The sequence below is a fragment of the Panthera onca genome, chromosome B4 (genome assembly GCF_046562875.1).
Source record: "Panthera onca isolate mPanOnc1 chromosome B4, mPanOnc1 haplotype 2, whole genome shotgun sequence".
NCBI lineage: Eukaryota > Metazoa > Chordata > Mammalia > Carnivora > Felidae > Panthera > Panthera onca.
This window is the reverse complement of record NC_138345.1, coordinates 136,723,854-136,749,477: the sequence shown is the minus strand read 5'-3', so window position 1 is coordinate 136,749,477 and position 25,624 is coordinate 136,723,854. Positions and strand designations below refer to the sequence as shown.

Sequence of the window (25,624 nt, the reverse complement as noted above, 5' to 3'; positions counted from 1 at the left end):
GTTAAGCGACCGACTCCTGATTTCAGCTCAGGCCATGATCTCGAGGTTCGTGGGTTTGAGCCCCGCACTGGGCTCTGCACTGACAGTGAGCAGCCTACTTGGGATTCTCTCTCTCTCTCTCTCTCTCTCTCTCTCCCCCCCAGCCCCTCCCCTGTGCCCACTCTCTCTCAAAGGAGATAAGCACTTAAGAAAAGGAAAGTAGGGGCTGCACGAGTCCTGCAGGGGCAATGCCATCTGAAGTGGGGTAAAAAGAGGTCGGGGTGCTTAAGCACGAGTCCTCTGCAACCCAGAGTGACTTATTCTCTATCTGGAGAAACTATCATGCAAAACGTGTCTGTCTGGGGGGGCCTCAGGAGAAAGGTGGTCAAAGGAACCGCTGAAGAGCGAGGGCTAGACCCGCGGCCCGGACCCCGCCGAAATGAAACCTGCGGGCTTCCAAGGTCACTACCGAGAACACGGGCGTACATCTCACTGATGGGGGCACGGATGTGCAAATCGGTACGTGGCGAGGGTCTAGATCCAGAATATATAAAGAACTCCTGCGATTCAACAACAACAAGATAAACGATCCCACTGAGAAATGGGCCGGGGACGCGGGGACACATCTCCCCCCAAGATGATACGCAAATGGCCAACGGGCACGTGATGCTCCTGTCGTGCGTCATCGGGGAAATAGGAGCCCAAACCACAAGACAGCACTTCCCTCCACCCCCCACAAGCGCTGTTAGAATGATCCCCCCCCCCGCCCCGGGAGAAGGTGGTGGAGCAGGGCCCTCAGACGCAGCTCGCAGGAAGGAAGCTGGTGCGGCTGCCGCGGAGGGAGGCCGGTGGCTCCTCAAACCACAGCAGTGACGCGATGTAGCCGTCCGCGCCCAGGTGCGCCCCCGGGAGAGACGGAGACGCACGTCCCCACCAAACCCTGCACGGCGCGTTCAGAGCGGCACGTCCGTGACAACCCAGAGGTGGCCACGACCCACAGATCAGTGGTGAGCAGACAAGCAGAGCGCGGTTTCCCGAGCAGGGGGTATTACTCGGCCATGAAGGGAATGACTAGTGACACAGGCTCGGACGGGGACGAGCCCTGAAGGTACCGGGCTGCACGGAAGGAGCACGTTGCGCGATTCCGTTCCGTGAAACGTCCGGGACAGGCCAAGGTACAGAGATAGAAACTTGACTGGTATTTGCCAGGGGCTTGGGGTTGGGGGGGGGTGATGAAAACGTTCTGGAATGACACAGGGGTGAGGGTTGCACCACTCCGTGAATATGCTGAAAACCACTCAACTGTGCATTTTTAAAAAGTGAATGATATGTCGGGGCGCCTGGGTGGCTCAGTCGGGTGAGCGTCCGACTTCGGCTCAGGGCATGATCTTGCAGTTCGTGGGTTCGAGCCCCGCGTCGGGCTCTGTGCTAATGGCTCGGAGCCTGGAGCCTGCTTCAGATTCTGTGTGTGTGTCTCTCTCTCTGCCCCTCCCCCGCTCACGCTCTATCTCTCTCTGTCTCAAAAATAAAAACATTAAAAAAAAAGTGAATGACATGTCAAAAAAATATATACATGTATATACATATGTAAAAAACAAAGAAGAAAGGGTCATGGGCAGACATCAGAGTCTTGTTACTATTCACCGTCTCTGGACTTGGCCATGCCTGGGCACAGCCGGGGAATGCCCGCGCCCCCTGCCCCCCTCGACCCCAATCTCACTCCCGGCCACGAGAACCGAGGCGGACGTTCAGGTGATGGTACGATCAATGGTTCCCGTCACAGGGCTCTCTCGTGAGATCAAAGCTAATGACCGGCGACGGATATCACGCATAATTAAATTCACTTGACTTAATGTGGCCATGTGATGGAGAAAAGGAAGAGATGGGGGGCGGGGCAGGGGGGCAGGCCCGAGGGACCCACAGGCCCTGGGGTCAGGGACCTGAGTCTCCGTTCCACTGACCAGCCCCGTGAGCACGAGCAACCTGCGATCTCTGTGCCTCAGTTTCCTCATCTGGAAAATGCAGACGAGAAGGTGCCTCAGTAAGGGTTCTGGGGCTGGAGAGGGGAGCCTAGGGCCCCGGGGGGCTTGTCTGTTCCCCCACCTCCCTCGAGAGGCCGCCTGCTCTGGAGGTACAGTCCCTGTGGGGAGGCGGAGGCAACAGAGAGCCAGATAATCGTGACCACTGTCTAGGCCACTGGGGGGGGGGGGGGCAAGGACGTGCCGGGGGGGCCTCGCTGGCTGGCTTGTTCCTGGATTTAGAAATATCTCCCGTTGCTTTGTTGTTTAGACATCCAGCAGATTCCTCAGGCTTCCTACGAACTCCTGTTTCCTTAAGAGGCGGGCGTGGTGAGGAACACGGGCTCCTGGGGCCCCACCCGTAGCAGCCAGATGAGCCCCTGGCCGGGTCACACGGAGGGGGCCCGGGAAAGGCAACAAGCCTCTACTCTGTGACTTCGGCTGCTCCTTCCCCTCCCTGGGCCTCAGTTTCTCTCTCTGTAAGGGTCCCCTCAGCCCTGCCACTCAGCTGGGGTGCTCTGTACGCGAACGATCCCTGTCCCTATCGTCCCTCATTCCCACCTTGGGCCGATGAAGACCTGGGCTGCCTATTCTTCCCAGACGCTGGCACGGGGACAGGGTGGCACGGGGACAGGGCGGGAAGGGAAGGGCACAGCGGTAGGAAATGCCTCCCTGAGCAGCTGTGTGACCCTGGGCAAGTCTCTTGACCTCTCTGAGCTTCAGCCTCCTCCATCACAAAGCAGGACGAACGCGGCTGGCCTTGCGGATCCCCCACAAGTGACGATGGGGTCCAGCCCACAGCGGCAGCTCTGAGCGGCTGGTCTGTCTCAGGCTCCCTCACCAGTGCTCACTGGTTGGCCATTCACAGGAAATGAGGGGCGTTCGGCCGGGTTGTGACTGCCTTTCCGGGAACGACACTCCCGTCATTAGACAGGTGGGTCCTTCCTCTTTAACAGAATAATATCCTTCGTGATGTTCAGAACCAGCGGGGAATGTGGGCGTTCTCTTGAGCCACTGTCCAAGTCCCACCCTGCTTGCCCCGAAGAGAAAGTCCTCAGGACGGGTGGGGGTGAAGGTCCAGCGGGTTCAAAAGCCACACGACCAGGGCCCGTAGTCAAGGTGCACACGGTGGCCCAGGGGTCACTGCCCACCGTGGCTTTAAGGGTGGCGTCTCAGGTGTGCCTGGGGGACCAGGGTGTGGCCGCGGCCTCCCTGCCGCTCACAGGCCCAGGACGGGACACGGGGCCACTCACCGGACGCCTTCGTTGAGGCTGAAAAGCTCCTGGTCGGGCAGCCCCTTGCGCTGGAAGACGGCAATGACCCCGTTGTGGATGCTGCAGGTGGGAGAAAGAGATGTGTCATCGGGGCCCCGAGACCCCCTCCCCGCCTTCCCAGGCCTCCCTTCTGCCTTGCCTCTTCCCAGCAGCCCACGCTGCTCTGCTCCCGGGACAGAAAAGGGCCCGGTCAGAAGCAGGTGCTGGCTTTTGCCAGGCTGTCCTCCTGGGACCCTGTCCACACCAAAGGCTGAGTTCCCATCTCACTGCTGGGGTCGAGCCCTAGCCCCCGCCTCCCCAGAGCCCTGGGCCTGAGTCACCAAGGCACCTCCCAGTCACCTCCCCAGGAGGTCTCACGTAGCCTGCCCACACTCTGCTCCCCTTCCTGTGTTCTCGAACCCTCTATTCCCGGGCACACCCTTTGATCACCAGTCCCACCCTCTGATGTGTCCAAGCCTGGCGCTCACTGTGGGTTTCCCGGTGCCCCCTCCCGGCTCCTGGCATCCTTGAGCACTGGATGCTCACGTTATCTGTCCCGCTGGGGATGGGGAAGCTGCCTCCGGCCCCAGGGCCTTTGTACACGCCCTTTCTGCTGGCTGCTTCTCCCCCACTTCACATTTACCTCCTTTAGATCACGTGTTGTTGCCAGTTTTCACGGCACTTGTCCGTGTGTAACCACACGTTTATGTGTGACTTGATTAACTTGTTGCCACCATTATCTACAAAGCCCTAGAGCCCAGGGTCCTGCGTTGTTCGTGACTCGCCTGTATATACCCAGCACCCGGCTCGAAGGAGAAGCTTGTAAACATCTGGTGAAAATTTATCCTTGACTATCCCTCGTCCTCCAAAGCCAATCTATCCTGAAGTCTGATCCCTTTCTATTGCCTGGATCTCCGCAGCACCCCTCCCCTCCCTGCAAGCCAGGGCCCCTCCCTGCATGCCTGGACCTATAACACCAGCCCTGCCTCCCTACTGCCTCAAGTCAGGGAGTCACCTCCCTGACCAGGGTCTTGTGAGGCCTCCACTGTCCTCAAGATACAGCCCAAGGCCTGGACATGGCATTCAAGGCTCGTCAGGAATGCCCCCTCCCTGCATTCCGGGGCATCCTACACTCAAGTCTCAGAGTTCTGGACCTGCCCGAGGCTGCCACACCTCCGGGTCTCTGCACCCACTGCCCTTTCTCCTGGAAGGCCCTTCGCTCCCCCATGAGGCAAGCAACCATTCATATTAAAGACCCAGCTCAGAAGCCACTGCCTCCAAGAAGCCCTCCCAACTTCCCGCCTTCCCCATGAAGACTCCCGTTCTGCAACCTTCCTGATTCACTTTCCTGTTAGCACTGCTCCCCCGCCCCCTCCACGAGAACCGGGTGTGGGTGGCTTCACCCCCCTCCACCTAGGACCCAGTCACTGCTGTAAAGCTCACAGACCTGCTGCTGTGGTTCTCAGGGCAGAGAGGACGGCTGGACCCACGCTGCCACTCCCATCACGGATCGGGCAGCAGCCACGAAGCTCCCGATGCCTGTCTGTCTTCATTGGCTCTACCTGTCCTGGGAATGTGGACTGGCCCCCCATGTCCCAGATGGGGAGACCGAGGCGGGCGGGCACAGAGCTCCCCACCCGATAGCTGCTCCCTCTCTCCATGCAGCCTCCCCACAAAGAGCCGGGTCTGGGCAGGGCTGGGGCGCGAAGGGGCCGTGCCCACCAGGAGTTACCAGCGTCTCAGCAAGTGCTGGCAGAGACGGGGAGGGACACCAGTCACACGACCTGGGATGCCCAACTACCCCAGGCCTGGCGTAGGAATGCCACGTATTCGTGTGTCTAAGACACGTGTCCTCCAACTTCTGTTTCCCGTCTCTGAAAGGGGGTCACGAGTGTGTCTGCCCCCCACCCCCTGAGCTGCCGTGAGGAAGAAATGCCTGGCCAGAGCCTCAGGGCGTGGTGGGGCCCGGACCGCGCTCGCCTCTGTTAGAAGTCCCCGCTGGCCCCGGCCCTGCCACTGTGTCACCGTAAGGCTGCTCCCCATCTACAACCCAAAGAGATAAAAGTCCGCCAGGAAGCCAGTGGTCCTCCAGCAGCCACGCTGAAGTCCCTACAGCTGCAAGATCACTTCTGGCCCTGTGGGGGCTGCTGGGGGGCCGCGCCGCCCTCAGGCAGACGTGACCAAGAACGGAGGCCCCAAGGTGGGTGGAAGCCGGTGCAGGCCGAGCCCTGGGCGGCTCATCGCACAGACCTGCTCCTGGCGGCCTGCCCATGGCCCTCCTCCTCTTCCAGTCAGCCTTCCGGAGGGACCCCAGCCCAGGGGTGACCCTACACCTGTGTCACATGCATCACCCCCTCCTGCCTCAGGGCCTTTGTCCTTGCTGTCCCGCCCACCTGCCCCCGCAGACCTCACCCCCTCCCCTGGCCCCCGAGTCAGGTCCTTCCTTCCTTCCTCACCCCGCGTTGCAGAAAAAGTTGACCTTGGCCTTCTTTGAGGAGAGGGGAGGCCTTTGGCTTTACTATGTAGCCCTGGTCCCTGACCCCCAGGCTCGCGCTGGGGCTGCACGGGGAGCCTTGGCCAGCGAGGACCCATCAGCGAGGGAGTCTATCACCTCCCTTGACTCTCCCAACGCCTGTATCTGAGCAGCACCCCGCCCAGCCCAGGGGTGGCCCTCGAGGTCTCCCACCCCTCCCCCATCCCGCGAACCAGGGCCACCTGGGCCCCCGGCTTCCCCATCCACACAGTGGATTCCTAGCTGCGACCTGCCCGTGGGATTCTTCAGCAGTGACTCCGGGGAGGGGCGTGTCCCCCGGACCCACCACCGCTCAGCGTCTGCTCTGTGGTTTCTCTCTATCTCTGCCTTCTATAACCACCGTACGGGGTGAGCTGTCACACCCAGGCTACGGAAGGAAACACCGAGGCTCGAGGCTCCGACACGCAGCGCGGCACTGGGTGGCTGGGAAACCGCCTCCCGCCCGGCCCCTGCCCACACGGGGACCGCACAGGCAGCGCCCTGCTCCCTCCAGCTGTGGCCTGAGATCTCATTCCTTTGCGCACTCCAGGTCGGGCAAACCAAAAATCTTGCTGTGAGCCACTCGGGGAGGGGAAGGGTGGGGGGGCGAGAGGGCCTCACGTGACTTACCGTCTCCCCAAAAATAGAAGTGAAACCCCAGCCACCCCGGTCTGGGGCCTCCGGACCAGGGGTGGGCCGGCCCAGCCTCGGGCCCTGGCAAACGGTCCCATGGAAACCACAGGTGGCCTCCGAGGGCACTTTCGGGGGAGGCTTGAGTGGAGGTGACCCATGGCCTCCCCTCAGCTGGGCAGTCCCTCACAGAGCGTGTCCCCCTCCCCAGTGCACGAGGACAGGAGGGCAGGGCCAAGTCCCGGCATCTCTTGCCTGGGCACCGGGTGTGTACGGGGTGAAGGGGAGAAGGCGCGAGACCCCCCGGTGAGGCTTCGGGGCGTCCTGGGCAGTGCTGAGACCTGCTGTCACCAGGGCTGGCCTGGACCACACGGCCCAGGAAGAGGGCGGGGCGCAGCCAAGCCGGGAGAGGAAAGGCTGGCTGTAGGGCTCCCGGGGGCACTTGCCCGGGGCCACCCTGGCTTGGGCTGGAGCCCGTGTGGGGCTGCAGGCCGAAGGGGCCCCCGTGGCTGGTTCTCTGGCCCGCCATCACCTTTCTTAGGGCGGCCCACCTGCCCATACGGGAAGCCCCAGCAGAGAGTGAGTGGATGTGGACCCACCTAAAGCCAGGCTTCTGGTCGGTCAGGCCGATGCACCTCCCTGGTGCCCTGGAGGCAGAGCCCTGTCCTTCTCCGGCACCTACCCTGATTTGGACACCGGAGACCTCAGAGGACACAGAGAGGAGGGCAGGTGCCCCCAGAAGGCCACCCCAGACCCCAGACCCTGAGCGGGGTGGCCACCTCCTTGGGCCCCTCCCAATGGTGTCCAGGCCTGGTGCATCTCACGGGCTCCGTGGGAAGGGATGGTCGAGTAAGTGATGAAGGGCAGGTGAGCTGGGCTCCACTGGGTCCCCATGGGGCCCCCAGGCTCCTCCTGCCAACCCCCCCCCCCCGACAGCTGGGCTCTGGTCCTTCCTCTGCCCCGTCCCTCCAAGGGCAACCAGATGGAGCCCCGATGTCCTCGTCAGTACCCCGGGAGTCACGCCCAGCCCGGCCTCCTGGCTGTTCTAGCCGCTCTTAGGCGCAGTGCCCACGGCCTCCTCCGCACGTCCAGGTGAAAGGCAAAGGAGGCAGGTGACTTGGAATCCAACCCTGCCCCCAGGCCAGACCCCGAGCGGACCCTCTGGAAAATGGGGGTGATGGTGCCCCTTCCAGCCCTGTACCAGCTTCCTCTGCCCCTCAGCAAACAGGTGTCGCTCACATCCCGGTTTCAGTCCACCCGGCTGATGCACATGCTGCCCACCCCCCCCCCCCCCAGCAGGGTTCCTGGCTGAGCAGGAGGGACCCAAGGCCACCTCTGCTCCTCCCTGGGCACCCGGCAAGGGCCCTGACCCACTGGTCCTGACCACAGAGGGGACAGTGGAGTGCCCACGTCCTCGAACACCTGCCTGGACTTCGCACCGCCCTTCGCAGTGGCGAGGCGGGTGCGGGATGCCGTGCTGGGGAGGGCTGCAGCGGGCCCGAGCCCGGGCTGGTGGGTGGGAGAAGTGACGACCCAGAGCACGTGGTGGGGGTGGGGGGGGGGTGTATGAGCGTCATGCATGCCGCAAACACAGTGGCTCACAGCGACCCAAACGTGTGTTCTTAGGTTTTCGAAGGCCAGAAGTCCTAAGTCAGTTTCACGGGGCTGAAATCAAGGTGTTGGTGTGACTGGCTCCGGGGAGAGTCTGGCTCCGGGCCCTGCCCGGTTTCTAGAGGCGCCCACGTTCCTCGGCCCAGCCTCCTCTCTACGTCCCCACAGCCGGCCGCGTGGCGCCTTCGGTCTCTCTGATTCCACCCCGCCACCTCCTTCCCTGACGCCGCCCCCCGTGCCTCCCTCTTGCGGAGACCCTCGAGACGACACCGGACCCCCATCTCGAGATCCTTAACTCGGTCACACCTGCGAAGTTCCTTCCGTAAGCTACCACATGCACAGGTTCTGGGGGGCCAGGGTGTTGACATGTTTGGGGGGGCCATTGCTTTGCTGACCATACCCAGGCTGCCTTGGGGCGGGCGGGAGGCTCAGGACCCAGAGCGAATAGGCAGGGGCCGGGTAGGGGAGCCAAGCACAGGCCCCCAGCAGCCTCCGGCCCCCACTCCCAACGAAATGATCACCCTGGAGCCTTCAGCCAGCCTTCCGTGGCCCCTCAGAGACCCCCTGAGGTGTCGGCAGAAACGCAGACTTCGGAGTCGGCCCCAGGTTGGATCCCCGCTTCTGCCCTGACACGCCGTCACCCACCTTTCTTGGTCCCTGGGCAGTGACCTCAAGCCACCCCTGGGGCAGGCGCCCCCTGCCCCCGCCAAGCCCCCCCCCCCCCCCCGGATCTTGAGCAAGTACCCCCCCGCCTCAGTTTCCCTAACTGTAAGCTGAAGACAATTATCCCAGCCTCGGAGGGAGATGATGGGGAGTGAGTATCACACGCAGGCAGTGTGCCTGGCACCACAGGGGCACACACTCTGCCCTGCTTGGGGCCTCCCCTCCCACACTGAGCAGGTGGGGTGGGCACTGGGATCTCTAGACCTCAAGCATTCGGGAAGATCCAGGCCTGGCAAGGAATAGCGAACTCCCGGATGGTTTACACCCTTTGGCCCAAATGCATGCACAGGGGACCTGTGCTGGGGAGGCCTTTAGGGCCAAGGTTTGGGGAGCTCCCTCTCGCCCCTCGGCTGGCCCCTCAGCTCAAGGGCATGACCTTCATGGAGCTAGAGACCCCAGAGGCAGTGAGGAGCTAACTGGGGCTGGCCAGGGGAACGCGTGGACAGAGCGGGACACGGCCTGCCATGTCCCGGCCCTCGAGGAAGCGGGGGGGGGGGGGGGGGGGGGGAGGGGGACTCCAGGTGGGGGCGGCAGGTAAGCCCTCCGAGGCCCCCACCCTGACCGTGCTGTACACATGCCCCTGCCTGCAGCCCCGCACTCGGCTTGGCTCGAAGGACAAACCCGCCCGTGAAGAAGCAGGTGCTCAGAAAACACCTTGGATGGTTCCAAGGCCGGCCACCGCCCACCCCTCACTCAAACCTCCCCTGCACCGCTATGGCATCGACGTTCTAGACGCAAGAATGAAATGCGGCCGGCCAGCTGCGCGGTCAGCACGTACCGTCCCCCCGGTTATCTTCTCCCCGGCACTAAACACGACCTGCGGTGACCTCACTCCTTTACTTGCGTCCCTGTTTCCTTCCTAACTCCCTCCACCATGTCCAAGCTCAGGACGCTGCTGTTTCTCTGCTGACTCTACGCCCCCCGAGCAGCTCAGGGCCAGGGAGCGAGCGAACGAATGGATGGTTAAATGAACGCGTGGATTCCGCTCTCACGAGAGCGAGCTTTGTATTTTCGCCCCGTGTCAAGATGAGGAAGGGGCCACAGGAAATTCAGGGGACGTGCCCAGGGCCCCTGTAGTGGGTTGAACAGCATCCCCTAGAAATCCAAGTCTCCTGGAAACAGGGTCTTTGCAGATTCGTTAAGGATCTTGAGAAAACATCATCCCGGGTTAGGGGTGGCCCTACGACCAATGACGGGTGTGCTTATACGAGAAAGGAGGGGGAGGATCCGGCCACAGAGACCCAGGAGAGACCACGTGGAGGGGGAGGCAGACGGCCACAAGCCAAGAAACCACCGGGAGCTGGAAGAGGCAGGATACTCCCCTAGAGTCTCTGGAGGGGGCATGGTCCTAACGCCGCCTTCCTTTTGGACTTCTGCCTCTGGAACCCCGGGAGACCACGTCTCTGTTGATCTCAGCCACCCAGCTGCCGGCAATGTGTTTCGGCAGCCCTGTGACACTAGCACAGTCGCACAGATAAAAGGGGGTGCAATCTGGGCTCCAAATGAAGAATCCACAGCTCAGCGAGGCAGGCCCCGGAGACTGAGAGCTGTCTTGCGTGAGGCCGTGGTCCCGAGGGCTCTGCAGGGAGCAGCGAGGGGCGGGCAGGCAGGCAGAGACCAGAGAGGACCCCCGCCCTCCACCGCTCCTGCTCAGGGACCCGGCAGAGGAAGGTGCTTTTGCCTGCCCTTGGCTCAGTCTCCCCTCTGCCTGGGGAGGAGAGAGCAGGGGCTCCGGTTCTGCCATGTCCTACATGGGTGACCGTGACACGGACAGGTCGGCCGGGTGCTCTGTGTCCCCCTCTGCACCTCTAAAGTGGGGGAGGTGACAGAAGTAACTCCCTTGCTGGGCAAAGTGAGCTAAGGGGCACGAAGGGGCCTGGCGCATAGTAGGAGTAGAGGGTGGCAGCAGGAGACCCCAGCTGGGGGAGAGGAGCTCACAAAGCTGCTAGTTGGTGAGTTGCTGAGCCCCCCCCCCCCAACCTCTCCTTACAAACCCACCCCAACATCCGGGGCTTGAGTCATGAATTACAGAGGACCTACTATGTGCTGGGCACTGTGCAGAGGGTTTTAATATGTGTCTTTGCACTTAATCCCTACAACAGCCCAGTGAGGTGGACACCATTACTAGCCCATTTGATGGATATGGAAATCAAGCACCAGAGAGGTTAAGTGACTTGCTCAAGGCCACACAGCAGGGAAGAGACAGAGCTGGGAACTGAACTAAGTCTGTTTGGCTCCTCCCTCTAAACCAAAGCAGAGGAATGAGGAGGACAGCTGCATCTCTCTCCCTAACTCTGAGAGAGAAGAAAACAACTCATCACATAGTGAAGTCATTGCGTCAGTGAGATTCCCCAATGACAGTCCTTCTTTCGCAGTCTCCCCACCAGCCCTGTAAGGAGGAATGCACAGGCACATGCCCGCTGACAGCTAGGGAAACTGAGGCAAACGCAGCTCCAAGCAGTTTGCAACTTGGTAGGGGACAGAAGACAAGCACGTGGACAATGGTGTCCTACCCAGTGCACAGACAAGGCTCTTAGGCTGGTGGCCCTGTGCCCACTAAGGTGTTCGAGAAGTTCTGGATCAACAGAATGAACGTGGGTCCACACTGAGGGCCGGGGTCCTGGGGGCCAAGACCACAGCCAGCGGGTGCATCTGGCCACGCTTCACTGCCCGCATCCACGGCCCCCCCCCCTTCCCCTCCCCTCCCTTTTCCTTTCCGTGGAAACGTCTACTTTGAAAAGGGCTCAGGAGCAGACACGCTGGGGAATCCCACTAAATAAACCATCTCTTTTCCGGATCCCAGCCCTGCTCTTCAAACAAAGCCTGGGGGTGGGGGTACTTCCCACGCCCCTGCTCGTCTGGGAACGGCCCCCGGGGAGGGGGAGGGTCGTCTGAGGAATGCCTGGCAGCTGCTGCCTCCCTGCAGACAGCTGGGAGGACCAGGGGCCGCTCGGGGGAAACCGCCCGCCCACCCCCCTCCGACCAAAGGGACCTTTACTCCGGGACAGGAAGCGCGGCGGCCACCCACCCGCGGCGCCCTTGAGGCTCATTTGCTCATCGGAGAAATGGGAAAAATACTTCCTGCTCTATTTACCTCTCGGATTGCCATGAGCCACGGAGCGGCGACGTGGGAAGACCCCGGGCGGGAGAGGCAAGCACGCGGGCGCCAGGCCCACCCGGTCGCCCACCAGCTGGGCGCTTCGGGACGAGCCCCGAGGTCGCGGTCTGGTCCCTCCGTTCTAGAAACACGTTGCACTAAACTTCCCTCCCGGCCCGCACAACTCCGGCGGAGCAAGTTCTCGGCGAGCTGTTAAGCGCCGCGGTGCTGAAGGCGCCGTTCCTCGCCCGCGGGCCGGATCGAGGGCTCCCTCTCCCCCGCCCGGGGCTTGGGGGCCCCGGGCCCGGCGGGCGGCCCGGGAGGGCGCGGCCTTACCTGTTCCAGGTGGCGTTGGCGCAGGCCCGGCGCTGCTGCGTGCCCCGCTCGTCCGCGGCGGCGGCGGCCGGCTCTCTCTTGCCCAGGTCACTGAGGCTGGGCGAACTCATGAACTTCAACCTGCGGAGAGTCCTCATGGTGACCCCGGCGGCCCGCTCCGCGCCCACGCGCGCCCGGCGCCGCGCCCTGCGCCACGCCGCGCCGCGGGCCCCGGCCGGCACTGCGCCCTCTACGAGGAAACTTGGGCGAGAGCAGGAAGCTGAGCGGCCCTCGGGGCTCCCGCCCCGGTCCCGCGCCTCCGCCCCGGGCCCCGCGCCGGCCGGCCCGCCGGGTTAATCATTGCTGGGAGCGGCCGCAGCCTGGAGCGCCAGGAGCGCGGCCGGCAGCGCGGACCCGGCGCAAACGGAGGGCGGGGGCGGGGCCGGGGGCGGGGCCGCGCCGGAGGGGGCGGGGTTCGGGGCGGAGCGGAGCAGGGGCGGGCCCGGGGGGGCGGAGCAGGGCAGGGGGCGGGGACGAGGCGGTGCCTCAGGCGAGGGGGCGTGTGCAGAGGCGGGGCCGGGAGGGGCGTGGCCACGTAGCGGGGACGGGGCCCCGCGCCTCGGTGGCCGCAGCCTCCCCGACGCCCCCTTTGTGTGCCCTTCCGGGTCGTGCTTGGACCCCTCGTCTTCCGAGGGCCGCGTGTGCTCACAGGAAACCAACACCCATGGGACGCACGACCCAACCCCAAGCGTCGGCCCTGAGCCGGCCACTGCGGCCACGCACACGCGCAAACACACACACACACACACACACACACACACACACACAACGCTCCGACCAGACCCCCTTTGCCAATGCCTCGCCCAAAGTCACCACCTCCCTGCCGTCCCTCCCCACAAAGGCTGTGCCCACACACGTCCCTCAAGACCCTGCCACGTGGACAGACTCCTCCCAGGTTCTCACGAACACCTGGCCGAGATTTTCAGCCCCCTCGGGCTCCGTGGCCAGGACCCCACCCCACCGGGCCTGACTACCCTAATCGCCCTCTGACCTGGCGGGGTTGCCAGGTTGGGGGCTGGGGGAGTCAGGCGTGGCCTCTCCAGGAAACCGGCAACGCTGTTGCTCCCCCCGCCCCGTGGGTATCCGAGGTGGTGAAAACAAGTGGGTCCCCCAAGCCTCTACGGCTGGGGAGAGGGACCCCAGTGAAGGGAGGGCACCGCCTCCGTGTTCCCCATGCTTTACACAGCACTTTTCGATGCTTGGTCGCAGGCCGGTCGCCCTCTGTGAGGCAGGAATTCTCGGTCTAGTTTTAATTTTTTTCGAATATAGTTGATGCAGAAGTAGCCACGCTTCGCCCCATTTCCCAGTTGAGGAGATGAGGCCCCAGGGGGTGAAATAACCTGCCTGACGTCATACAATCAGCAAACGGGGAAGCTGGGCCAGGCCAGGTCTCCTAAGCACGCGGCACGGGCATGCGCCCCTCCCCTACCGCCCCCCGCACCCCCCAATCAAACAGGGCACGATCGCGTCGCTGCCCTCATCCTACATCCTGGGCCTTTCCTGGGGCCGTGCCTGTGCTGAGTACGTTCTGGTGATACCACAACCCCTGCCCCATGTCTTTCCATAAGCGCTTCCTTTGTAAATCAGTGGGGAGAAAGGGGGGCTGATCCTCAGAGGGGCTCAGTAGGTGAGGGATGCTCAGAGCCCCCCACCATGTTGTACAGAAGAGGGAACTGAGGCCCAGAGGCCACTGCGTCCCTTGTGCCCGGTGTGCACATCTCCTGCTTCTCTTCGATGGCAGAACCCAGGAATCTTCCCCCTGTGCCCCCTGCGCCCCCTGAGAAAGGGGTTCCTTCCATCCCATGGATAGGGGCCAGCCAATTCAGTCTGATGCAGTGTAGAGACAGGAATCAGCCTGCAGGAGGCAGTGACAGGGCCTGGCTCAGCCCCCAAAGCTGGGGCTCTTTCTGCCAAATGACCCAGATGACCCAGGCCGGATGGTTTGCCAAGGTCAGGCCAAGCAGTGGTTTCAAGGGCCAAGAAAACCCCGTGTGAAGTGTGGGAGAACCTCGCAAGGGTACATTGCCCAGTTAAAATCAGTCGGCATTTCCTGAGCACCTGCTATTCGCCAGGCATTACCCTCATCCTAGGGAGGCAGAGTCATGACCGACAGACTCCCTGGCTCTGAGCTCAAGATCCACGGAGGGGTGAGGTCTGAATGATCTGGTGAGAAGTGACAGGCCAGGAGGGACTGAGCTTGCCCCTTCCTCCCCTGTACCTAGTCACATGGTCTCTCACCCCTTTAGAAACACCTGTGGACCCTGTATGCTCCCTCCACCCCCTCCGCTACCTCCCCAGGCCAGGAAGCCGACTGTCTTCCAGTGCCAGCCATCCCCCCACTCCCTTCTCCAGCTGCCTTCACCCCGGGTTAGGCTCTGGGGTTGCCCTCCGGTCATTTGGTGGCTTTTCCATCCTGTTGCCTTGAGCCGGGAGGGCAGGGACTGTAACACCTGGCTCAGCACTACATTCCCAAGCCCAGCGCACAGTAGGGATGCAGGATGTATTTGGTTGAATGAAGTAACTACCAGTGGAGCAGAAGGCTGAAGGTGGGAGGGAGGCGGGCCCTTCTGGATGAGAAATTGAAGGGGCAATGGGTGGCGTATGGGTAAGGGCAGCGCGTGTGGGAGGCAGGAGGAGGGGAGAAGAGGAGGGGCCGGGAGGGGGTCTCGGGAGCGGCGGTGGAGAGCAGGGCTCTGGGAGAAGTGGCCAGCCAGAAATCCCGGGGATGGCCCTTGAAAGCCATCGGTAGTCCCACAGCCCGTGTTCAGGAATTAGCTGTAGCTGTACCGCCCAGACCGGCTGCAGACCTTTGTAAAATCTGTCTACACCCAGTAGCCCGGAGCAAGGGTGTGGTTGACGAGTCAGGGGAAGGTGTGGCTGCCTTGGTGTCCTGGCAGGTGACTTACCCCCAGGATATGGGGGGTGGGGCTGGGGTTCGCCAGGGCAGCCGAGGGGAGCAGCCAGCCCCCAGGGCTGGAACCTGAGGCACAGGCCAGGAGCAGACGAGGCCATCACAACCCCCCCAGAGAGGGGGGTTGCTGGGTGGCCAAGAAACAAGGCAAGCCCCTGAGTGTGTTCTGTGCAGCCTGCGGTGTGGGCAAGAGAAACAAAAAACAAAACTGAATGCAGCCAAGGTTTCACAATGGAGAGATTGACATAGAAACCCTGATTTCTGGCTTCCTGGGAAGCATCAGATGACCAGGCCTCCCGGGCCTGAGGCCCCACGTGATAGCTCGCGCTGAGAGCTGGCCCCACGGGCGGGCGAAGGGGTTCTGGGCGCCCACCAGGCCCTCTGCTCACTTACGGGGTCTTCTAGGCCTGAAAAGCGGTCGGGGACTGAGCCACTGTATTGCAGGGGTGGCCCTGGGCAGGGCCCATCAGTAGCGAGACGCAGGGAAGGGAAGTGTTCTCCATCAAAGAGATTGGGAGACTGGAGCCCCAATCACGCGTCCCCAGAGCTGCCAGAGTAACCTTGCTCTGGATCCATGCCAGGCCAGATGGCCCCAAATGCGCCCTCTCCTTCCCCGGGACCCGAGTTTCGTTCCACACTCCCACCTGCTAGTCGAGTGGGTATTGGGAGTTGGTACAAGGCACTGGTCACTAGGAGGGATCCCAGGACTTGGGAGGGAGCGGCCAGAACTGCGGGCTAGCAGCCCTCCACCGAGTCCGGTGATTTCTAGGGCCTCAGTTTGCCCATCTGTAACATGGATGAGGATTAGGGGCCCTGTCCTCCGCCACTCCCTTTCCCCAAACCTCCACTGGTGAGTTTGAGGGACAGGGGAAACCAGAACCCATAAAGCCCTTTAGAGGTCCCGTGCTCCCTGTGGACGTGGCGGGAGACGGTGACCCGGGTGTCTCTGATCCCTGAGGTATGACGGTGCTGAGGGGCTGGCCCAGAGGTTTTGTCATCACAGGTAAAGCACTGGGACCGGCAGTGACCTTCAGGATGGGCCTGGCACCTGCAGCCGGGCTCGTGGCATTGAAACTTTTCATGTCAGGATCTTTGGGGGCAGGGCCTGGGGCTTACTAATGAGCATCTGAGAGGACTCTCGTGTGCCCTGGGCTCTGCACACCCCTGAGCCTGGCTCAGCCCCTCATGCACAGATGGACAGTCTGACACCCAGAACAGACTGTGGGAAGTCAGTGCAGCTCCAGAAGCCAGGCCTCCAGACTTCGAGTCCACCAGGGAGAGTTCTGGAGCTCCGGGGCACCAGCCTGTTCCTGTATGTCAACCCGAAGTGGGGAGTCAGCCCGTCCCGAAGGGGCCGGGTCGGAAGGGGGCCCAGGGATGGGCAGAGAAGCAGGGCACGGGGACCGTCACCGTGGCTGTGCCGCGGCGTCCAGGCTCATCCAGGCTGGAGAGTGGGGGTGGGGGGAGGCCCGTGCCCAAAGTCACAGTCAGCGAGTGGCCGAGCGGAAGCTGGGGCCGGGCCAGCTTGGGGGTGAGGGGGTGGACGGCCGCCAGCCCTGTCACTGTCACTGTCACCGAAGCTGTCCTCAGCTGGCCTGCGCCTTGCCCACTCCCAGGCACTGCCTGCTCTGAGCGGGGGTGCTTCTGCCCCCCGGTGGCGAAGGCTGGTGCTCTCCAAAGCTGACTGGGAAAGTCCGTCCAGCACCCTGGGGTCTTGGACACCGGGCACGGGGAGCCGCGGGAGGAGTGCCGGCTCATCCCTCCCTTCTCGGGGATGGACAGGGATGGTGACACGCCTGCCCCACGAGGGGGTGAGGTGGGATGAGACAATTCAGCTGTCACCACGGGTCGGTTATGGCCGCGTGGCACAAAGATTCCTGAGTCAGGGCCGCCTGTGATTAGGTTGGTCGTCTCTGACGGCTTTGCAACGCGCCGTTCTCAGTGACCCTCCCGAGGCCGGACAGCAGGCCATCCTCCAAGGCGGGATGGGCGTCGGGCCCGTCAGGAGCGACACGTGTTATCTTTCATGAGTGGGGGGGGGCCTCACGGGGGTTTCCGCTTGCCAAGCCCGGGGTGCGTGGGTCCTGCCCTCAAGCCGCTCCAGAGGAAATGTCCCTCTGGTGGCCTTAGACCCGGGCTCGACTATTATTACTCCCGTTTCACAGATGTGGAAACTGAGGCCGAGTGGGGTTAAGTTGCCTGCTCAGGGGTTGTCGGCTGGGAAGGGTTGGAGCTGGGATGCGGTGCCACCGGAGAGACAAAACCCACCTCCCCAGTGCTTTAATAAACACTGCAGACGCATTTATTGAACACCTACTACATGCCTGCCCCTGTTCGAGGCGAATACAGCAGGGGACAAGAAAGACGCGGTCTCTGCCATCATGGGGGGGAGCTCCCGTCCTGTCCGACGTCTCCTAACATCTTCGTGTGCCCCTCAAGTCCGCTCTCTACCCGCTGGGCCCCCAGCCCCCCATCCCACGCCACCAGGACCCCATCTGGGGCTCTTCCCCAAGCTGGCGGTCTCTGCCCTCTGCTCTCAGAACACTCCCCCTCCTCTTGCTCTGGATCCTGTTCTAGAGGCGGGGGAGGGGGGTCCGATCAGCAGAGGCCCCCTGTCTCCGACACCACGAGCCCCTAAACGCATTCGCGGGACTCTCTCTCCGAACCTCACGTTCCCCTCGGCGGACGAGGTCTTGAACAACCAGTTCCCCGGACCCTTCCCGGGGAAGGCGTTGTATAACCCTCATTCTGCTCTATAAATAGGTGCCCGGGGCGCGGTGAGCGTAAGGGCAGAGCAGAAGTGTGGTACAGAGGAGCTGGTAGGCTGCACAGTCCCCCCAAAACCGGGGCGGCTCCCTGCCGGGCCACCTCCTCTGCCAGCCTCTCAACCTCCTGGAGCCTTGTCTCCTCGGATGAACACAGAAAGGTGGGGGGGGGGGGGGGTAAAACCACGCACCTCCCAGCGTGAGCGTGAGGGTGCAGTGAGAGCAGTGACCGTGGACGATGCTTTTGGAGCACTCACTATGGGCCGGGCACGTTGTGGCGTTCATCCCCGACTTCCCCAGCAATTTTAGATGGAGGCAGCCACCCACGTCATCCCGGTCTATAGGGGAGCCAGCCGGGGCCCCGGAAGGTTAAGTGACCGGTCCAAGGTCACGCAGCCAGGCCAGGACCCCAACGCAGGCTGCCCGCACGCCACGTCAGCGCGTTGATGACCTTCGCGAACGAGGCAGCGGGCCCAGCACAGAGCAGGCCTGGAATGAACAGCAGCTGCCGCTGTTTCGTGTGCATGTAATCACCGTCACGTCTAGAGGCTACGTCGGCAGCCTGCAGGGTGGGGGGAGGCGAGCCACCGCCACCCAGGTGCCCGCCCCTCCCAGCCTCCTCCAAGGAGAAGGACCCCGACGGCCCCATCCAGCGCCGCAGACCTGACTCGGGTACGGACAGAGCAATCTGCCTGCTGGGCTGAGTCCTGGGGAGGGTTTCCAGACTGCTCTCCTGTCGTGGGTACAGTTGTGTCCCCCAGAAAGACACAATGGAGTTCCTAAGTCCTGGCACCTGTGAACGTGAACTCGTGTGGACACAGGGTCTTTGCAGATGTGACCAAGTTGACGCAGGGTCATACTGGAGGAGGGCGGACCCTACCCTACGTCCCGTGACGGACGTCCTTATAAGAAGGACACAGAGATGGCCACAGAGGGAGGACGGCCACGGGAAGACAGGCGGACTGGAGGGATGTGGCCACAAGCCAAAGAGAGCCAAGAAGGGACAAGGAAGGACGCTGAGCCCATGCTGACACCTTGATTTCAGACTTCTGGCCTCTAGAACCGCGAGAGAATACATTTCCGACGCGAGCCCTCCGCTCTGCGGTCATTCGGGAAGGCAGACCGAGGACACTACTGCATCGCCAGCCCCCGGGGCCCTGGCTTTGACCTCACGTCCGGCAACCCCGCGTCTGCGCGTGAAAGGTCGGGCCCCAGCGCCAGCACACTGGAGACCCCTTCGTTCCCCTGCCCCTGCTTTTTTCCAGCAGGAACACACAAACCCCAGGAGATGGGGTGGCGAGCAGTAACTTCTGCCCAAAGCATCGCACTCGGGCCCCGAACGCTAACAGTATGCCCCGTGGACTCATTGCTGGCTGCTCCACGGACATTTCTCGACCTGAACGTCTGTAGCAACTCCGGAGGTCAGGCCCCGTGATCATCCCCACTATGCAGATGTGTAGACTGAGGCCACGCAGGACAGAGCTGGATGGGACGGGGCTTGACTTCCGGCTTTATTTCTCCTTAAGGCACCCCCACCCCCGCTGCCTTGGCCAGCGGCCTTTTCTTAGCAGAATCCTCGGGAAGAACAGCTTCTCGGGACATCAGAACTCACGCTGGTAACGAAAACACCCGGGAGGAGAAGCCTGAGAGGACGGGCAGGCGTGGTGCGGGACTGGGGGGGTCTCGGGACGTGTTTTTGCACTCACCGCTGCCTCGTTACCCTTCGTTACCCTTCCAGGCAGCTCCCAAGGCCCTGGGAATTACTAGTCCCAGGCGGGAATTCAGATCCAGCAGGGTATGTAGAAAAGGGTGGCATCCGAACTTGGCCTGCATTCTTGACTTTGTCAATAAAGCCCAAAGAGCCCCGTGAGAAGGTGACATTGGGCCGCCTGGACTCTGCCAAGTCCAGGGCTCCGCCCTCGGAGGAAGGGGGCGTCCACCCAGCATGGCGTTCCATGCACCATTTCCCCGCTCCTGCAAGAATGCGGTTCAAAGCCCACGAAGGGATGGACTGTTTTTTTTTTTAAAGCTTATTTATTTATTTATTGAGAGAGAGAGAGAGGACATGGGGGAGGGGCAGAGACAGGGAGAGAGAGAGAATCCCAAGCAGGCTCCACACTGTCAGCACAGAGCCCAACATGGGGCTCGAACCCACAAACCGTGAGATCATGACCTGAGCCGATATCAAGAGGTGGCCGCTTAACCGACGGAGCCCCCCCGCCAGGCGTCCCAGGGACAGATTTTTTTTTTTTTTAATTTTTTAACGTTTATTTATTTTTGAGACAGAGAGAGACAGAGCATGAACGGGGGAGGGTCAGAGAGAGGGAGACACAGAATCCGAAACAGGCTCCATGCTCTGGGCGGTCAGCACAGAGCCCGACGCGGGGCTCGAACTCACGGACCGTGAGATCATGACCTGAGCCGAAGTCAGACGCTTAACTGACTGAGCCACCCAGGCGCCCCCCCAGGGACAGATTTAAGGCAGGAGAAAACACTGCTGAGATTCACTGGAGGGTGGGCCCGGCCCACGTATCCCCACCGTAACCCTGCTCGAAGGGCAGCCTCACCCCTGCAGGTGGACCCTGACGTCCCAGAGCCTGATGTCACCCACAGGGTCACAGGCTGGCGAGGGGCAGGGCCAGCGTGGACACTGGGGTGCCTTTCCAGTCCCTGGCTTCCCGCAGTGGTGGTCCGTGGGCGGAATTCATCCGCCTGGAGGCCAGGACCTTCCGCACCTGAAGTCTGGTCAGGCACAGCTCCCCTGCCATCTTCCCAGCCCCTGCCAGGCCGGCAAGCACAGGTCCCACGCCCGCGCCCACAGCTTGCCCACCCCTCTGGGCCCTCGAGCCCCTGCAGGCTCAGGACTCCCCCCTCCCCCCCGCCCCGCCCCCAGACACGGACGCAGAGCCTTCCGGAACCCAGCTTACTGCCAGCACACCCACTCGCTCCCCAGAGGTGATCTGCCCCTCCAGCTTGGAGACCTCAGACGAAGCCCTCTGCCTGCAAGATTTCCAAATATCCAGGCTCAGAGTCCAGGACCCTCCACAATCTGGGCACAGACTTTCGTTCCTTCCGTTTCTGCTTCGTGCCCCACGGAGTCCCTCCAGGCCCCTTTCTGCCACCAACCTCCAACCAGAAGACAAAGTGACTGCTTATTCTCCAGGCTTTCTACCTGCTTCCAGCCCCTGGGACTTCAGCCAGGCGCTGCCCTTCCCCCCCCGGGGTGGCCTTCCTCCCTTTCCTCCAACTAATTTCTTCTTCCGCGATCGTAATCACAATAATGCTGCTGCCGATGTGGATGCTGTAGGGTGTCTTGATTCAAGGCATCGGCTGCGGAGCCAGAAGACTGCCTGGGCTGGGTTGGGGCTTTACCACCTCGGGCGGACTGCTTCCGTTTCCCTGGGCCTCAGTTTCCTCGTCTGTAAAATGAGAACCATAATAACACCTTCCTCCCTGGGAGATCTCAAGGCTGAAAAAACGTGTCCAGAGATGTGAAATGGGCCAGGCGCACGGTAGGGGCTCGTCAGTACTGGCCGTCCTCCCTCTGCCTCGCGTCCGGATCTCGGGACAGGGCCGGCGGCCTCCTCTAGCCGACTGGGCGTTGGCTGAGGCCGAGGGGGCGGCCTGCAGAGGGTAGAGGTGCGAGGTATGTGCCTGGTAGACAGACAAGGACTTTCTTGACCTGACTTTGTTCGGGCTCTTTGAGCCCTCTGCTGGACGAGGCCCTTCCTTGGGTGTCTCTTTCTTTCTCTCTCTCTCTCTCTCTCTCTCTCTCTCTCTCTCTCTCGTCCTGTCCTTGCAGGATCCAGTTTGAGCAAGAATCCTGCTAGGTCAGTTTTGCCCAACTCTCCCCCCCCCCCCCCATGTCTTATCGCCGTGGCCTGCCTTCAGCAAGAATTCCCTTCAGCAGGTCACCGAGAGTGTCCCTTATCCCACGTGCTTCCTCCCCGAGTACCTTCCTCCCCCCGACTGCTCCCGGCCCTGCTCCTCGGCTATAAATCCCCGCTCATCCTTGTCGGCGGGGGAGTTGAGTCTAATTTCTCTTCCCCACTGAACGCCTCTGTCCACAACTAGGAAACACATAAGCTCGGCCAAACTCAGTTTTTTTAGGGCCCGTCTGGCCGCGGAATCTGATCCACTGCGGCGTGAGGCTATTTAGAGCCCTGGTCTACCCCACTCGGTATAGATCTGGTGCGGAAACGGTCCCCGGGATGCCGCCCTGGTGCCTCCAGCAGGGTATCATCGGGTTGAGAGGGAATCACAAGTCACATCTGGCCCTGAGGGTGTCCGCTAAGGGCCGCGGGACTCGCACTGGACTCCAGAGATGACCTACAACGGAGCAGGAGCCTCAGAGACAGGCTCTGGAAAGTGCTTGGTAAGAAGCAGTAATCCCTGGCGGGGGGCATTATGATTATTTTGCATTGACCACTTAAAGGCCGAGAGGCTGGACAATTCAAGGAATGGCCACAACCTGAGAGCTCTCTCCCTCCACAGCTCCTAGAAACGCTGGGTAACAAAATTACAGACATCTTCTTTTTATTTATTTTTTTAACATTTATTCATTTTTGAGAGTCAGAGTGTGAGCAGGGGAGGGGCAGACAGAGAGGGAGACACAGAATCGGAAGCAGGCCCCAGGCTCCGAGCTGTCAGCACAGAGCCCGACGCGGGGCTCGAACTCACGGACCGCGAGATCGTGACCTGGCTGAAGTCGGACGCTTAACCGACAGAGCCACCTGGGCACCCCTACACACATTTTCTAGATGGATAACTGAGCTGGTAAGAAAATGAGGAGCATCAACAGGACCCAGAATGATAATACTAATATTATCATTAAGATAGTCTTATCACCTCACTTCCATCGTATTTAATTATTGATTTTCCTGAAGGCCAGAATAGTGCTTGAAAGAAGCAATGATTCAATGGGGAGGGACATTCTCAGTGCCTCAATGCATCAGGCCATCTAGCACTTGCCACAACCTCAGTCAGGGCTGTCCCCATTTCACAGATGAGGAAACTGAGCCCTTCCCGTGCTGGCAGAGTGGGGACCCAAGCCCCGGGTAGTCTGGCTCCCGGGTCTGTATTCGTTGCTTGTTGCGCTCTAATCAGCAAGATGGTTAAGTCACAGGAAGAGGCCTGTGTGGCAGGGAGAGGGCGTTGAGACAGAGGGTAAAGCCAGCAGTCAGGAGGGGAGACACTGAGTAAGCAGGCTGATGGCGGAGGTAACTGACCTCTTCACACAAAGCCAGGGGCCACGCCCCTAATAAATGGGTGGCTGGGGAAAAAGATCTGTCCCCTGACAAAGAGAGATGACAAAGAAAACCTGTGTGTGTCCCCCTGAGCTCGAGAAAAGAGAAAGCATGAGAGTCTCCTAGAATCTATGGCCCTGCATCTGGATGAGGTTTGACGGGGCTGGTGACAGCCGGGGGCTACCCGCCAGAGCCGTCTTAAAGGTACCCTGGAGGGGCGGGCCCCCCCAAGCCAGGCCAGGTGTCCACAGGTAACTCCCGGCTGGAAATAAACTCAGGATCTCGATGACACGGTGCACAAGGAAACAGGCCACCAGGAGGGAAGGACAGCACACATGACAAAACTCCCGAGAGCTTGAGCCAAGAAACTCTTGGAAAGAGCCTGTCCCGTGCATTTGCTCAGGGTAGTCAAAGGGATACGAGAAAGCAAGACTGGAGCAAGATGTTATAAGAGCCAGCTGCCTTCTAGGAAGCCGGCGTCCCGGGCATGGGACGGGGCTCAGTGGTCCCAGCTTCCTGGGCGCCCCCCTCGGTGCGTGAGCGGACAGGACCACGCAGTCTCACTGTCGATTCCCCCGCCGTCCCTCCTCGACGGACCGCAGTCTGCAGAAAGGTCCCAGCCGACTCCAGGGCCCGGGGAGCCTGCTGAGCTGGGGTCCCGGAGTCCCTGGGGTTTTCAGGTTCTGTGACCCCCCCCCCCCCCCGAGACTGTCTGCAAAACTCCTTTTGCCTTTGGCCGGGGGGAGGGGTTCTCTGAAAGGTGAAGGTGAGGCATGAGCATGGCCCACTGGAACGGAGCATCCGCGGTGCCCGAACATTTGGAGGAGGGAGAGCGTTGTTCGCGTACGAAACTACGCGCGGCTCTGTTACGGACGAAGGTGAAACCCTTGTGCCTTCTGTAGATGAGGCGGGAGGCTTCGGCCGTCTCAAGGTGACGGGACCTCATTGGGTCCCCAGCAAACCTGAGGATGCCCTCCTCCCTCTCCCCTGCAGTTAGCAGAGCCTGAGGACCCTGTTCCAGAAGCCGTGTCCTCGGATTAAGCCCGTCCACAGGAACACCGAGGATGCTGCTCTGCTCGTCACACGGGGACCCCTGTATGAGGGCTCCTAGAAGGTCATCCCTTGGGTCTCATTACCAGGGAAACCTGTGCTCTCATCTTAAGGGTTTGCTCGAGCCCAACATCACTCCATATCTCACAGGTACACCGGACCTCCTGGCAGGTTTTTTTTTTCTTTTTTTTTAAATCTGGGTGCGTCTGGATGATGATTCTAGAACAACACTATGGCAGGTATCACCTTAGGAGCATTTTTCATAGAGCCAAGCTCGCCCAAGGGAGGGGCGCATACAATCACATCATCAACATCCACTCCCCTGCAGGTATCAGCATTCCTGCCTTACAGAGGGCTGAGGAAGCTGTTCCTGGTGAGGCCATGTTCCCCGCCCCCCGGGGCACACAGGGAGTCAGGGAGAGCAGCGGGGCACTTCCCCAGGTGGCCCCGCAGCAGGGGAGCCATAACGATCTGACTCCCTTCCTGGGGCTGGAGGGGGCAGGTTGGGGAAGCTAGAGACTCCAGATTCCACTTCCAGAGGAGTCTGGAGGGAAGGAACCTTCTCCCACGGTCCCCTGGGGTCCCTGAGCCCCTCAGCTCTCCTTCGCGCTCCGCTCCTCACACACCCGTCTAGGGCTCCCACACTCCCCTTGTCCGTTGACGTGGTTTAACTGGCACAGGGTGTCTAAGAAAGGCATTTAGCCAAAACCACCTGGCCCTCCTTTCCTACAAGAAAGGCCCTTTCAACACCGTAGAAGCAGGAGGAAACCAGAGTCAGGCTTCCCAGGGAAGGACGCCGGGGCCGCCCTGTTCCAACATCGCCTCCCAGGCCCTCCTCGCTCCGCTGTTTCCCACAGGAAGCCATGCGCAAGGGCTCCATTTTACAGGTGGGGAGACCGAGGCCTCAGGCAGGGGTGGGACACACGGGCCACCCACCAGCAGGACTGTCCTGACGTGTGGGGAAACGGAGGAGGACTTGCTGAGGTCCCACCGGGTGGCCCGGCACCCACCTCCCTCCCTCGCGGGGCCGCCCTACCAGTAAGAATTGCCGCCCGGTTTTCCGGGGAGCAGGCCGCAGGGCACGGGGCACTGGCCAGCCCTGGATGCCGGAGGCAGTGGGTGGAGGACGGTGATTGCCCCGGGGAGTCCTGAAGAGCCCTCAGCAGCTGTGACATTTTAAACAGGCCTGGAAGGGGGAGCTTGCCCAGCGGTGGGGCGATTGGTGGGCCACACCATCAGTAGGGGCCGACCTTGCGCTCAGCATCTCCACCCGCCCGACGTAATCTCCCAGCAGCTCCCCCTGAGAGGCTGTGGTGGGGGGAGGTGACCCTAGGGGCCTCGTGAAGGCCTTCAGGGGCCCCTGAAGCCAGGGGAGGGTGAAGGGCGTTCCAAGGGATGCAGTGTGGTGAAAAGGGACCCGACCAGACCAGACGGGCAGTCTGGATGCTGGGGGG

At 61.7% G+C, this 25,624-nt stretch overlaps 1 protein-coding gene across 6 annotated transcripts in view; it reads right to left on the bottom strand.

Annotated features, from left to right (window-relative positions):
* Positions 1-25,624, bottom strand: part of PRR5 (proline rich 5) — a 50,820-nt gene that overhangs the window by 14,421 nt on the left and 10,775 nt on the right. For 3 of the 6 annotated variants that reach the window (XM_078449338.2, XM_078449337.2, XM_078449336.2), the window contains exons 2-3: positions 12,160-12,279; positions 3,251-3,331 (exon numbers count right to left, since the gene is read on the bottom strand). In XM_078449338.2, coding sequence (XP_078305464.1) covers positions 3,251-3,331; positions 12,160-12,269 — 191 coding nt within the window. In that variant the 5' untranslated portion in view covers positions 12,270-12,279. Of the gene's footprint in view, positions 1-3,250; positions 3,332-4,697; positions 4,831-12,159; positions 12,578-25,624 lie in introns of those variants that run through there. The other 3 variants (XM_078449335.2, XM_078449339.2, XM_078449340.2) reach the window with 3 other exon arrangements.